This window comes from Diabrotica virgifera, chromosome 8, assembly GCF_917563875.1.
Source record: "Diabrotica virgifera virgifera chromosome 8, PGI_DIABVI_V3a".
Taxonomy (NCBI): domain Eukaryota; kingdom Metazoa; phylum Arthropoda; class Insecta; order Coleoptera; family Chrysomelidae; genus Diabrotica; species Diabrotica virgifera.
The window spans coordinates 219,844,194-219,858,695 of NC_065450.1; the positions used below are offsets into that span (position 1 = coordinate 219,844,194).

General features: G+C 32.8%; 2 protein-coding genes across 5 annotated transcripts in view; one reads left to right on the forward strand and one right to left on the reverse strand.

The window, feature by feature from the left end:
* Window positions 1–14,502, forward strand: part of LOC114336636 (golgin subfamily A member 4) — a 142,247-nt gene that overhangs the window by 32,301 nt on the left and 95,444 nt on the right. For all 4 annotated transcript variants that reach the window (XM_050658063.1, XM_050658066.1, XM_050658067.1 and 1 more), the window contains 2 exons: window positions 1,237–1,445; window positions 4,310–4,502. In XM_050658063.1, coding sequence (XP_050514020.1) covers window positions 1,237–1,445; window positions 4,310–4,502 — 402 coding nt within the window. The remainder of the gene's footprint in view (window positions 1–1,236; window positions 1,446–4,309; window positions 4,503–14,502) is intronic.
* Window positions 5,541–8,457, reverse strand: LOC114336224 (toll-like receptor 3). The gene has a single exon (XM_028286553.2). It carries the CDS (start codon window positions 8,416–8,418, stop codon window positions 5,563–5,565), a length of 2,856 nt encoding a protein of 951 aa, XP_028142354.2. The 5' UTR covers window positions 8,419–8,457; the 3' UTR covers window positions 5,541–5,562.

Sequence of the window (14,502 nt, forward strand, 5' to 3'; positions counted from 1 at the left end):
TTAAGATTATTAGGTTCTATACCTTGCTTTTAAACCAGGAGGAGTAAACTCAAAAACATATTCACATCCAATAATGTCTCTAGAAAAATAACCAGATTCATTTTCTTATTTGGTTGATCATCTCGGCCTTCGACATAAAACCATAAATCGCCGCCGCCTACGAAAAGTATAGCTCCGAAAAATGCCGTTAAGAGTAGAACTTTCAATGAACGCCGCGAAAAATATTATTTTCGATTATATGATTGTGAAAATTATAATCCCTAATAAAGTGTTAGCGAAAAAATTTATTTTTTGAGGAGTATCAGCAAAAAACATCATTTCTTCTGTGGGTCCACGAAAATTATAATTAGTAAAAAGTTGTCATAAATAATTGTTTTCGTCGGCAGAAACAGAAACAGAAAGGGAAATAATTGTTTTCGTCGGCATCTATTATGAACTAAATCTTTTCGTTATAAATATTTTGGGAGTTATAATCTTCGCGGACACACATATAAAAAAGAATTGTATCGTCAACACTTATCAAAGAGTTATTATTTTCACTGGAAATGTATTAGGAATCACATTAATCATAGGTACCAGCGAAATATTATATTATACTAAAACGTCGCTAAAGTGTTCCAAAAACGACTCAGTTTTGTATAACAGTAGACTAATGTCCAGTTGCATCAACAAATAAACGATTAATTTGGATTGCCCGTTTATTTTAAAATATAATTGTCAAAAAACTGTCAAATTAAAAAAGGAAATTTTAACGATTCTCCCAAAAAATATTAAATTTTTACCTTTTTCGAAAGAAAAGTGTTCGGTTATTATATTTGATGGTAAAAAATTTAATATTTTTCGGGAGAATCGTTAAAATTTCTGTTTTTAATTGACAATTTTTTGACAATATTTTAAAATAAACGGGCAATCCAAATTAAAAAATCAATCGTTTATTTGTTGGTGCAACTGGATATGAAAATCTAAAAACTAAAGGAATAATGTAGAACACAAAAAAAAATCGCCGATATAACTTAATTAACCTATACATTTTAAATGCCAATAGTGTCAAAATTTCATAATTGTCTATAGTGTCAAAATTTCATAATTTAGTGGAGTAAACTTGCCTGCGGTTGGACCAATTACAAACAAGCATTACGGTGCGGTAAATTTGAATTACTCCTCCTAGTTTAAAAACGAGGTATAGGTAATATACAAAGGGGTCTCCAATAGTTTTAACATTTGAATTCTTTTTAGATGTCAAGAATGAGTTAAGCGTTTGTCTAGAAAAATTAAAACAAGAAGCCAATGCCATCCTCTGTCTAACCACAAAACAACCAGTAGGTGCCATTTTGGATTCTAAAAATAACAATAATTTAGAAGGACAAATAACCTCGTTAACAAGGAAGCTAATAGATGAGACACAATTGAAAGAAGATCTGAAATCCGAGTTAGAAGAAAATCAGGTGAGCTTTTGGATCTCTATGCGCCGGTTTCACCAACAACAAATAAATCAATGAATAGTTATTCATCGAATAAAATTTATTAATCGATTATATTTTTATTGTGCTTCAATACAATTTCGATAATTTAAAGTTAAACTGACGAATTTTCTTTGTTATAGATATTTAAAGCGAGATTAAATAGTAAAAAATACTTATTTGATAAATAAATAAATAGAATGTTATTTGACGTTAGTGAAATGTAAAGTGTCACTTTATTGCTCGAATAACTTTATTTATCGAATAAACTACTATTTTTATCGCTGGTGAAACCGACCATAAGTCCAGTTTTTTTCTAAAAGTTATGAAACAGGAAAATATCAAACATATATAACTAAAATATCTAGGAGTAATATCATTATAACAATTAATATCAACCTTACTGAATTTCTGGGTTGAACTACATAAAATTTTGCTACATCAAGCTTTCGTCTGCCTCTGTGCAGGCTTCATCATGGCTTTTTGCAACTTAGTTTCATGAGCCCACAGATCACCTGTAAGGAGAGATCTCCACATTGAAGTTAACCGAGTGCTATTAGTCCATGCGGTGAGACCCGTCCCGTCTGAAAAACATTTCTAATTCGGTTTCTCTGTGGATTCATATTCAAAAATGTCCCCTTTAAACAAATCTGAAGGGTGCCGGACGGAATTTTTGGGCAGAAATTGTTTAAACAATTTTTTTAAACAAATACATAAGATCACCTTATATTGCTCCAAAAAATATATTTTTAGGTTTTTTGGGTCATTCTAAACAAGAAAGGTATCTTGTGATTTTTCTCAAAAATTGACAGTTTTCGAGTTATAGCCGATTTAAAATCTAAAAAATGCGAAAATACGCATTTTCGAGGCTTAAAAACTCATACTTAAATTAGTATTTTTAATGGTGCCAATAACTTGGATTAAAGTTTAAACATTCCTTTTCAAAATTCCGAAGAGTGATCGGGTCTGACTTCAACTTAGACCGTAGTTTTTTAATTGTTAATTATGCATGTCCATCCGATTTTTTTGCCGATGCGGCGTAGTTTATTTCGAAAATCTCCTATTTTCCCCCGAAAAATTTTTTCTAGATTCTTTGGGACATTCTAAATAAAATAAATTTCTTGACATTTTTCTCATAAGTTACTAGTTTTAAAGTTATAAGCGATTTAAAATACAAAAATGTGTTTTTTGTCATTTTTCGGATTTTAAATGCCTTATAACTTTAAAACTGTTAACTTTTGAGAAAAATGTCAAGAAACTTATTTTATTTAGAATGTCCCAAAGAATCCAGAAAAAATATTTTTTGGGCGAAAATAGGAGATTTTTGAAAATAGTGCGCGCTGCACCGGCAAAAAAGCCTGGTGGACACGCATAATTATCAATTAAAAAACTACTTTCTAAATTGAAGTTATAGTCCGTTCGCTAAACTGACTCAACTGGCTAGGGATTTAAGCTAGTAATTTTGCCAATTTGATAAAATTGCCAAAAAAATTATTACTAAATAGTTAATAATTACTAAATATTTAGTAATTTTGCAAATTTTGTCAAAATTGGCAAAAAACAAAAAAGTTACGTACTAAAATCTTTAGCCATTTGCGTCTGAGTTTAGCGAACCGACTATAGACCCGATCACTCTTCAGAATCTCGAAAAGGAATGTTTAAACTTTAATCCAAGTTATTGGCATCCTTAAAAACACTAATTTAATATAGGTTTTTAAGCCTCGAAAATGCGTATTTTCGCATTTTTTAGATTTTAAATCGCCTATAACTCGAAAACTGTCAATTTTTGAGAAAAATCACAAGATACCTTTCTTGTTTAGAATGACCCAAAAACCCTAAAAATATATTTTTTTGGAGCAATATAAGGTGATCTTATGTATTTGTTTAAAAAAATTGTTTAAACAATTTCTGCCCAAAAATTCCGTCCGGCACCCTTCAGATTTGTTTAAAGGGGACATTTTTGAATATGAATCCACAGAGAAACCGAATTAGAAATGTTTTTCAGACGGGAGCGGTCTCACCACATGGACTATATACTAAAAGCCACAGTTAGAATGCAGTGCAGGTAGCATAGGACAATGTATTTCTTACGGGAGAATGGCCGACCACGTGGCCAGTTTGCCCCGAGCGGCGCATCAGGACCGGTGATTTCTCAGTCTATCGCCAATCTACCACGCACCCACCACTGTGCCGACAAGAGCGGCATCGCTGTGCGTCGTAAGAGCAACGCTGCATTCTAACTGTGGCTTCTACTTTAGCATCTCTTGGATTGAGGTAATCTGGGCAATTTTTCATCTTGGTGGCTTCCCCGATAACACTGATAAAATTTTTAAATGTTTCATTCACTTCTTAAGTCAAATCTTAATACTTTTGTACCCCGTACGTGTAATATACACTGATGAACTCACTAATAACCGGCAAAATAACGCAAGAGCTGGAAAACATATTAAGTTGTGAGATAAAAAGAGATGAACCTAGTGGAGGTATTAATTTTAGCGATAGTAACTTATAGATTGCCATTATATTGATTGTTTCCCACCTTTAGACGTATCGGACGAGTTTTGCAAATACCACTGTCACAGTGACAGTTTTAGTTGACATACTCCTCTGATACGTGTAAAGCTGGGAAACAATCAATATAATGTCAATTTATACGTTACTAACAACTCAACTAGTTTTATTTCTTTTCATCTCACAATTTAATATGTTTTCCATCTTTTGTGCTATTTTGCCGGTTATTAGCACGCTCATCACTGTATAACTGATTCATATACGGAGATTGAGAGCTCAAAATAGATAATTATAAGTTTGTGCAATCGTAGTTTGATTTTTCTACGTTCTTTTTTTAGAAATACATCGAAACGTTGGAAAAAGAAAGAGAACGATTGGAAACGGAGCTGGAGAACGTCATAGCCAAAGAAAACATACTAGAAGAAGACCTTACCGCTGCCAAAAATAAGATCGGTCAACTTTTAGAGAGTGGTCGAAAAGAAATCGTTTCGGAGGGGTACGGAGAAGCTGGCGTACATTCCCAAAGTTTAGGTAATATTTTTTTTATTGTTATGGGAGGGGAAAGAGCCCAAGCGGGGATTTTTGCAGTTACTCGAACGCGTCAGATTATCACATCGGGAGAAACCTTGTACCCTGTAAATGTACCTCTACCATATATTGGCTCTTAATACAGGGGAGTTCGTTAAGGGGGATCCGAAAAAAGAATCTATCCTTAAAAAACTCGAAATCGTCAGATTAAGATAAGGTAAGTTGAGTACACGCAAAAGAGTGTATATTTTAAAAATCTGACGATTTGAGCGGGGCGTAAGGAAATGGGTAAGTCACAAAGTTTCCCAAAAAAGCGAATATTTTGCGAAATGAACGTCAGATCGAAAAACTAAAAAATACGTGTTCAATATTTTTCAAAAATCTATCGAATGATACCAAACATGACCTCCCCACGCAGAAGGATGGGGTGTAAATTTAAAATTTTAAATACGAACCCCGCGATATTTCGCGAAAAGAACATCAGATCGAAAACCTGTAAAATACACTTATTTCAATATTTTTGAAAAATCTATCGAATGGCAAAAAACACGACCCATCACGGGATGGGGTGAAGGGTTACTTTAAAATCTTAAATAAGAGCCCCCAATTTTTATTGCAGATTTGGATTCTTTACGTAAAAATAAGCAACTTTTATTTGATACATTTTTTGACTGTATTTGACTTATGAAATATTATTGAAAGTTCTTAGATCTGCGCTGGTCAAGATCAAATATTGTTTGTAATATGTTAGGTCTACTACTTTTAAGTCATTTCCGCCTAAGTCGTGCAAATCTGGTACTTTCATTATAAAAATCACTTAATTTTAAATAATAGATAAGGTAAGATATTAAATGTCGGTTACGCTTAAGAAAAAAAAAAAGTTAACAAAAGTGTTAAAATAACTTTTATTGTATGATTAGCTTCTCATACAGATTTTATTGTATGATTAGTTTCTCATACATACTGTCTCTCGACAGAACACTCAGTTGATATGGTAATATAAAAGAAGGTAAAGGAACATGAAAATATACACCAAGGCTCTACACTCTACATTCGGATATATTTATTGAATTTCTAGTTCACTTCCTTCACTACCTTCACAATATACAAATTTACAAACATCAGTACAATATATTCCTTCAATATTATCCTGACTATAAATAGGTGTTTTAGGATGATAACTAATGCTAGAGTTAAACAATTTTTCGGTAATATCGGCTAAATACTCACATTTCCACGTATTAAACGATATACCAATATAAGAAAGTTTCTTGCAATTGTTTAAAAGTCCGCCAAAATCTACATACTTCAAACCGTTATGATCTAACAACAGTTCCTTTAAATTTCTTAAAGACATGAACATATTTTTAACGCTCAAGCTAGAGATCAAGTTAAAAGACAAATCCAAAATTTCCAGGTTTGCTAAGTTTGAAAATATACCTATCTCAAAAGAATTGCGTGGTGGTTTAACCGAACCCATACTGTTTTTGCTCAGGTTTAATACTTTTAAATTATTGAGTTGATGAAAGACTCCAACGTCCATAATGGTTAAATGAGTTTCCGCCAGGTTTAACTCCAAAAGATTTTTGAGCCCATCGAAAAGACCTCTCTCTAATCTGCTTATTTCATTCTTTTGTAAATTCAGTCTTTCAAGGTTGACCAAAGTATTGAAGATGTTCACTGTAAGATTTTGTAACCTGTTGTTTTTTAAATTCAGCTCTTTTAGAGCACCTAAACTTCGAAAAGCATTCGAGTCTATGGTAGTTAATTGATTCAGGCTTACGTCTAAAGTTTCTAGATGTACAAGTCCTGCATAAGTATCATTTTGTAAAGCAGAAAACTGGTTTTTGCTTAGATTAAGATACGTAAGAGCTTTCAGTCCTTTAAAACAAAAGGCTTCCAGTTCTTCAAGACCTATGTTGGACAAATCCAAGAGTTTCATCGAGTTGAAGTCACTGAAAGTATTTTCGTGCAAAACCTTATTGTTTTTGAACAAATTCTGAGCATCTAGATGTTCTAAATTGAAAAGGTCGTTTAGAGCACCAGTCTCAATGGTTCCTACAGACGAACCAGGCAAATAGAGCTCAGTTAAGCTAAACAAACCTCTAAAACAGTTCTTTTTTAATGTGTCAATGCTAGAATCTTTTAGTGTTAGTGTTTTTATGTAAACATTCGAAATACTATTGGCTTCCAAAGTACCGTTGATGGTTAAAACTACTTCGTTGAGGTTAATGTTGGTCAGCTTGTTTATAGATTTTATAGGATTGTGTGCTAAGTCTATTTTTGTTAATCGTTTGAAGGTGGACTTGGCAAACCAAGTATGCTCCACTGTTGTTATATTGTTATGAGTCAAATACAGTTCTTGAGCTCTAGGCAAATTATCGAACGCATTTGATTCTATCGTTGAAATGGTAATATTAGACAAATCCAAAACAAAAATATGATCGAGATTACTGACTGCCAAACTTTTTATAGTGTGTATGTTATTGCCCTGCAATTTTAAATCGTTTATGTGTAAACCAAACATATCTCTGTCCAAAATTGTTATTTTATTATAACTCAAATCTTGAACTCTTAAATTTTGTAGCTTCAAAAAGGTTCCTGGATCTATTGTGTCTATGAGACAGTGCGACAGATTTATAGTTTTAATGTCTTTGCACCGAGCAAAAGTGTCCTTTTTTAAGTGTTTAATATAATTGAACGATAAATCTAAATTTTCGATATATACATCATCAAAAACACCTTGAAGATTGGCTATCCTGTTGTTACTTAAGTCTAACTCTTCTATGGTACTTTGACTAAAACTTTCTGATTGCAAAACTTGTATAACACAATAAGACATGTTAAGTTTTTTTATGTCTGAGTACAAAAAGGTGTTTTTCTTTAAAATAGTTATATAATTGAGACTTAAATCAAGCACAGAAAATTTCATGGCATTAAAATAGTTATCAGCTATGGATTGGATCGTGGAATCAGACAAATCTAAAGAGTAATAGGTAATATAATCCAAAAATTGCTTTAAGTCCAAAGTATCATTCGATAGAGTACGAAACTCGTTTTTTCTGAGTACTAAATTGCTAGAAACCATTAATTTGACTTGTGAAATGTTACTGAAAGTACTTAGATCTGCCGTATTGGCACAAATTTTTGTTAGGAATGTTTCTACCTTAGATCTGGCCAAGCTCAAGTATTGTTTGTGGTATGTTAGGTCTACTAGCTTTAAGTCATTTCCGCTTAAGTCTAGCACATCTGGTGCTATAGATAGCCTATGTTCGTCATAATGGGAAAAATTGTTGTAGCTTAAATTTAAGTGCTTAAGTTTTATTGGTAAATAGTTATTTTCGTTGGCAAGTATAAAATTTATGCGGTTATTGCTTAGATTAATGTCAGGCACAGTTATTAGCTTTCCAAAATCAAGCGTTTTGATCTTGTTGAAGCTTAAATCGACATTGGATATAAGTGGAAAGTCAGTAAAATGAACGTCCAAAAAGGATATCTTGTTATTATTGAGTTTGATGATTGTTAATGATTTTGGCAGACTTTTTACAAAGCTTACATCTATCAAAAAGTTGAAACTTACATCTAGACTCTTCAAATTGTCAAAATCGTCGAAAGCTGAGTTGGAGATTCTTTTAACTGCGCTGTGGTGGATACTAACGTCATGTATGTTTGAGACTTGTGGTGGTCTGCGAAAACTTTTGATGGAAGGTATGTTGGAGTTTGATACTTCTATCCCAGACAAGTTTTGTTGATGCTGCTTCACTTTTTCGTTGAAATACTCCCTGTAGATGTCTTCTACACTTATGTTTTTACAAGATAAGGTTTCTCCGTGTCGTATGCATTTAAACTGTGTAGTATGACGTATTTTGTGGGATATGATTGCAAGAATTAACAGTATTTTCACTAAATTGATCAACATTTTTATGCTGCACAAAAATAATACAAACTATTACCTATTAAGAATATATATATGGAACAATATAGATGTGCTAAAGGTGGTAATATGAATATGCAAAATTATAATACAATGGATGGATCTACAAGGTGAATATTAGTAATCACCAATATTTATCGAGCTAATTTAATTATTGTCTTATAGTCACTTACGAAAATAAATATTAGGTAGAATTGCTTCAGAAATAAATTTAAATAACAAATACGGTGGAACACAAAAGTATGTTTCGTATCTTTAAGACAAGTGTTCTAGATTTAAGAGACTGTTATTCCATCAATATGGAACAACGGAGACACTATAAGAAAAAATATAACAATAAATACAGAGAGATTAACCACGAGATAAGGAAGATGATAAAGCAGGCAAAAGAAAAACACTTCGAAGAGAAACGCAAACAGATGGAGGACCTCCAAAAAAGATACGATCTATTTAACCTACATAATAAAGTCAAAGAATTGCGGAAATCCTAACCGATCTAGTAGCAGCAGCAGAACAAATGGGGTTACATACAGTGAGCACCTAAAGGTTGGAATAAATTCATTTTCTCAAGAATGGACGATTTTGGAAAAAAATCCCGATACACGTAAATTTTTATTTTTAAATTAAGACTTTTTGGCATATATATCATACTAGAGACGTCACCCATCTGGGCGTGATGACGTCATCGATAATTTTTTTATATGAGAATAGGGGTCGTGTGATAGCTTATTTGAAAGGTAATTCAATTCTCTATTCAGTAATGTAAACATTAACATAATTATTTATACAGGGTGTTTTTTTTAATTAAATTTATTGACATAAGAAGAAGAATGTAATTTATTTAATTCAAAATACATTTTACAGCTCTCAAAAAACAGAAAAAATGTTTATTTGACAAATAAACATTGCTTTTCGCTTAAATTAAATATTTAAACTATCAAGAGGCAGATAGGTGTGTGCTTTAATATTGAATTTAAGCAAAAAACAATATTTATTTGTCAGAGAAACATTGTTTTCTGATAGTAGTATTATAATGGATTTTGAATTAAATAAGTTACACACATTCTTCTTTTTATGTCAATAAAATTAATTAAAAAAAATTGTTCTAATAATTAATTGTATAAATAATTATATTAATGTTTATATTACTGAATGGAGAATTGAGTTACCTTTGAAATGACCCCTATTCTCATTTAAAAAGATAATCGATGACGTCATCACGCCCAAATGGGTGACGTCACTAGTATGATATATATGCCAAAAAGTCATAATTTAAAAATAAAAATTGACCTATTTCGGAATTTTTTTCCAAAATCGTCCATTCTTGAGAAAATGAATTTACTCCAACATTTACGTGCTCACTGTATAAATCAAAATAAAGCCAAATTCATGGCGACTAACACAAACACAAGAGCTGGAAAGGTTGACGCAGATCTAATCATCAATGACCAAAACTTCGAAGCGGTCAAAGAGTTCATATATCTAGGGACATTGGTTATCCCCAATAATAACACATCTGAGGAAATAAAAAGGCGAATAATAATTCAAACCAGTGTTATCATGGTCTATCGAAGTACTTATCTAACAAACGTCTGTCTCAAAAAACTCGTATTAGGCTGTATAGAACATTGATAGTCCCCGTTCTCACATATGGATCAGAGGCATTTACGCTAACTAAAACAGATGAATCCGCTCTGTCGATTTTTGAAAGAAAAGTGCTACGCAAGATATTCGGAGCAGTCTGTGAGAACGGAATATGGAGGCGTAGATATAACTTTGAACTGCAGAATATCTACAAGCATACGTTTGATGGAAAAGATATTATCTCTGTAATTAAGCGAAACCGCCTGCAGTGGGCAGGACATGTAGCCCAGGCCCCTGAATCGAACATGATAAAAAAGATTCTAACAGCTCAACCCGTGGGAAAGAGAAGACGAGTAGACCAACGTTGAGGTGGATGGACGGGGTAACACAAGATGCCGAGAAGATCGGAGTCGGCAACTGGAAAATGCAAATAAGGGACAGAACAGAATGGCGTAGAAAGCTTGAGACGGTCGAGGCCCTTTAAGGGCTGTAGCACCAAGATGATGATGATGAATAAAGTCAAAGAAATGGTAGGACTAAGAAAACAAAATCTCACTAGTGCACTTCTGGATAGATACAGGATTGGTATAACACAGACCGATTAGAAAGTACAACGCTGGGTAGAATACATCCACGAACTGTTCGATGATGAAAGAGGGGACCTGGAACACATAGAACTAACTTCAGGAAAAATAGGTTTAGATATTACAAAAGAAGAAATAATACAAGCATTAAGAACAATAAAGAGCGGAAAAAACACTGGACCCGACATGCTCCCTATTGAACTACTAAAAATTATAGATGATCAGCATATTGATGTTTTAGTGATAAGTACTCTTGAACAAAATTTATAGCTCAGATCAACTACCGACTACACCATGTCTCTGTCTTTAAAAGTGTGAAACCAAGATAACTATTTGTTATATAAGTGACAAAGCCATTTTGTCCTATAGAAGGTTATGTAAGATTTTTGTTTTTTTTTATTTTTCTTCTTCTTTTATGACCTTGGGAGCTGTGCCCAGTTAGCCAGCAACATTTCTAACGCCTAACTAAACCTACCATACAACAAGACAAACCTAATCGACCAATCAAGGATAAGGGAAGGGAAAGTGAATTTGGTTAAAAAGTAAACTGTCGTTAAAATATAAACTAAATAAATAAAATATAATTAGAAAACAATAATTTTTCATTATATTTAACCTCCATGACAGATGTCAGTTGCCATTTTTACAATCTCGCCAAATTAATATAATAATGACGTCATAAACTCGTCATTAAATCTAACTAATGAAATGCTCACCGTAATAGGAATCCATGTCAAAAAAATTTGAATATTCCCTATATATTTTTTCAAATTTAGAATATGGCAACAAGGGGAAAATTATGTGCATTCCTTATTGTTTGACTTTTTCTATACTATAGCTAATTTATCATTAATCAGTGGTTTTCAAAATAACAAATACCATTCTTGTCTGTGAGGGTCTTCCAAATCTTTTGATATACTTATCAATTAGTATTTACTAGAAACTTATCTTATTTAAATTATTTTTGATTGTTTTAATTGTTTTATTGATTATTGGCTCCTGAAAGGGATGGTCTAGCAAGCAAGAGAGATTATATTATTTGTTTACCATTTACTGTGATTTGTTTACGAGTATATTAATCTGATTAGTTGTTTTATGTGAAAAATACTAGTATTCGTAAATTAGTTATCCTCGAGAGAACTTAATTTAGTTATTTATTTTGTTTTTACTGTTTTATTTTTGTTCTGATATTTACTGCTTTCTGTGAAAAGATATCTTATTTGATGTAAATAATATTTTATGTGGAATTAATTAATAATTTAGTGTTCTTGACATAATCAAACATGGTCAATATAAATTACCACGGTAAGAATTCTTTTAATAATTTTTTATCCATTAATTTGAAGTAATTGGATAATATGCACTTTCATAACTGTTAGCAGATATTCTTCTTCTGCTACTTCTTGGAGATCTTTCGATCTGTTTAATTTTGAAGCTGCCTTTGGTTAATGTCCTGGGAGGTAGATTGCCAACTATCCCTCCATCTTTTAGGTGGTCTTTCGGGGGTCTTGAACCGGGCGGGTTGTTTTCTAGGGCAATTTTTGGGAGTCTATTCTCATCCATTCGTCTTACATGGTTGTACCACATCCTCTTGCGCTGCCTTCCCATCTTACAATATCTTGAATTTTGCATTGCTCTCTAATGTTTATATTTCTCACCCTGTCTCTTCTTGTTTTCCCCACTATTTTTCTTAGGTTTTTTATTTCGGCAACTCTTAACATCTGTTTCGTTTTGTTGGTGTCTTCGCGCACTTCTATGCCATATGTCATCGGTCGTATGCAAGTCTTGTAGATTCTAATTTTACTATCTGTGCGCATATACGGATTTGACCAGACTATCTTCCGCAGACAATGCAGATGCTTTGTTGATCTGACTCCGCAGGTCATTACCTGTTCTATGGGGTTGTTCTAACTTACATCTGAGCGGATCTTTTGCTATTGTCATACATTTAGTGTTGTTGGTAGAAATGTTCATATTTAGTTGGCGGACTATTTGAAAGAACTGAAAGAGCTGTCTCTGAAGATCATCTTCTGATTCGGCAATAATTACTGCATCATATGCATAACACACCATACCAATTCTTTTGTTGCCCATTCTATATCCGAGATTAAGAGATGTTACTTTGTTTATAATTTTGCATATGAGTAGGTTAAACAAGAACGGGGTTAAACTGTCGTCTTGTCTAATTCCTCCCGGTGTTGGAATATTTTCAGTGAATTGGTCTTCTGCTCTAACTTTGGTTGCGTTGTTTTTATTTAGGTTATGGACTATCTTTGTTATGCTGGTCGGTGTTTTATTTTCTATTAATATATTTAGAATGTCCTGTCAAACGCCATCGTCAGATCAATGAAGCAAATATAAGCTGGCATGCCGAACTCTTTTTCTTTTCAAAAGTGAATAACTATTTTCAATTTCGTTGCAAAACGAAAATACAACCGCATCATATTCTAGTCCCATCAGAGAGTGCAGCAAGCATCTCTACCGGTTTCGAAACTTATTAGTCTCTCATCAGGAGGCACATATGCTGCTCTCTCTGATCCAACCAAAACAAACCCCGGCGTGCAGTCACGGATTGCAACGAACGAAATGGCATAGATGGCCTAGCGGCAACTGCTAGCAAAAGACTGCAGCGTGGAACTGTACCACGCTGGATGGGACGTGAATTATAAATTGTAAAATTCCCTCATCTTCCTTAGTCTCAGAATCCGTTATGGCTTGCAAATTGTAGAAGCCTCGGAGGTGTAACCAGAGAAGGTTCCCATTGTTTTCAGTCTGGTGGGATGTAGAATAGCATTATGTTGTTTTATATGCCATTAGATTGAAAACTTAGTCTTTTTCTTTTGTTTTATTATAAATACTGAGCAGATATTGTAAAAGTATTTATTCTCGCCACTACATATTCAGTCTCTCAGCTTGTTTCTTGTAATAATTCTTCTGAGTATTCTCATTTCTGCTGTTTGCAGCATTCTCATTCTTCTTCGGCTGTATCGGGTCTTGTTTCTGATGCTTATGTCATTATTGGTCTCACACTGGCCTTATATATTCCTGATTTCATCTCAGTTAATGTATCAGTTACGCCATATAACGTTATTAAAGCATCCTGCTAATCTTGTAACGTACCCCAAAAGAGGGTGTTATTTGTACAACGTAACAAGGGGATAGAAATTGGACAAGATGTTGATATGTCATATAAGGGGATGTTACACAACGAAATTTATAGCCACGATCTCAGACATCTAATGGGGTGTGGATTCTTAAGGGATGTTAATAGTGTACTCGTATTAGCTTAAAAAAAATTAAAGAGATATAAATCGAAATAAGGATATAAAATAAAAAAAATAAAATATTGGGAGCCACTGGTTACCTTAAGGAACCAAAAGTTCACAAAATGGAAATATTAAAAGAAAAATAGATCGCTACATCAAAATAAAACAAAAACATAGTCACACAGAAAATATACATCATATACATAATATACAAAATATTATAACGTAACTTACCTTAACGACTCTATACTATATTCTATACTCAGCCAGTTTCTTTATTGTTCTTACGATTCAAGAGAGAAGGAAAAGAAATAATAAATTTGTAGTTAGCAAATTAAACATTATTTATTAAAAAACAAAAAAAATGAATTTGTGATCTCTTGGTGTTACAAATGATAGAGATCGAGATTACAAAAAAATAAAATAGAAAGTTTACAAAATATACCTTGTTTATCAGTCCTGTTCTTCCTGTGGTTGTCCAGTCCAAGACGCGATTTCACTTCACTAAAGTCACAAAATTGATACAACAAAAGTACATCAGGTTATCCATAGTTCATTAAAAAAACTCCATATTTCATCAAAAAAACTTTTATAGAAAAATTCAGCATTTATCTCTTAAACAAATTGGTACTGCT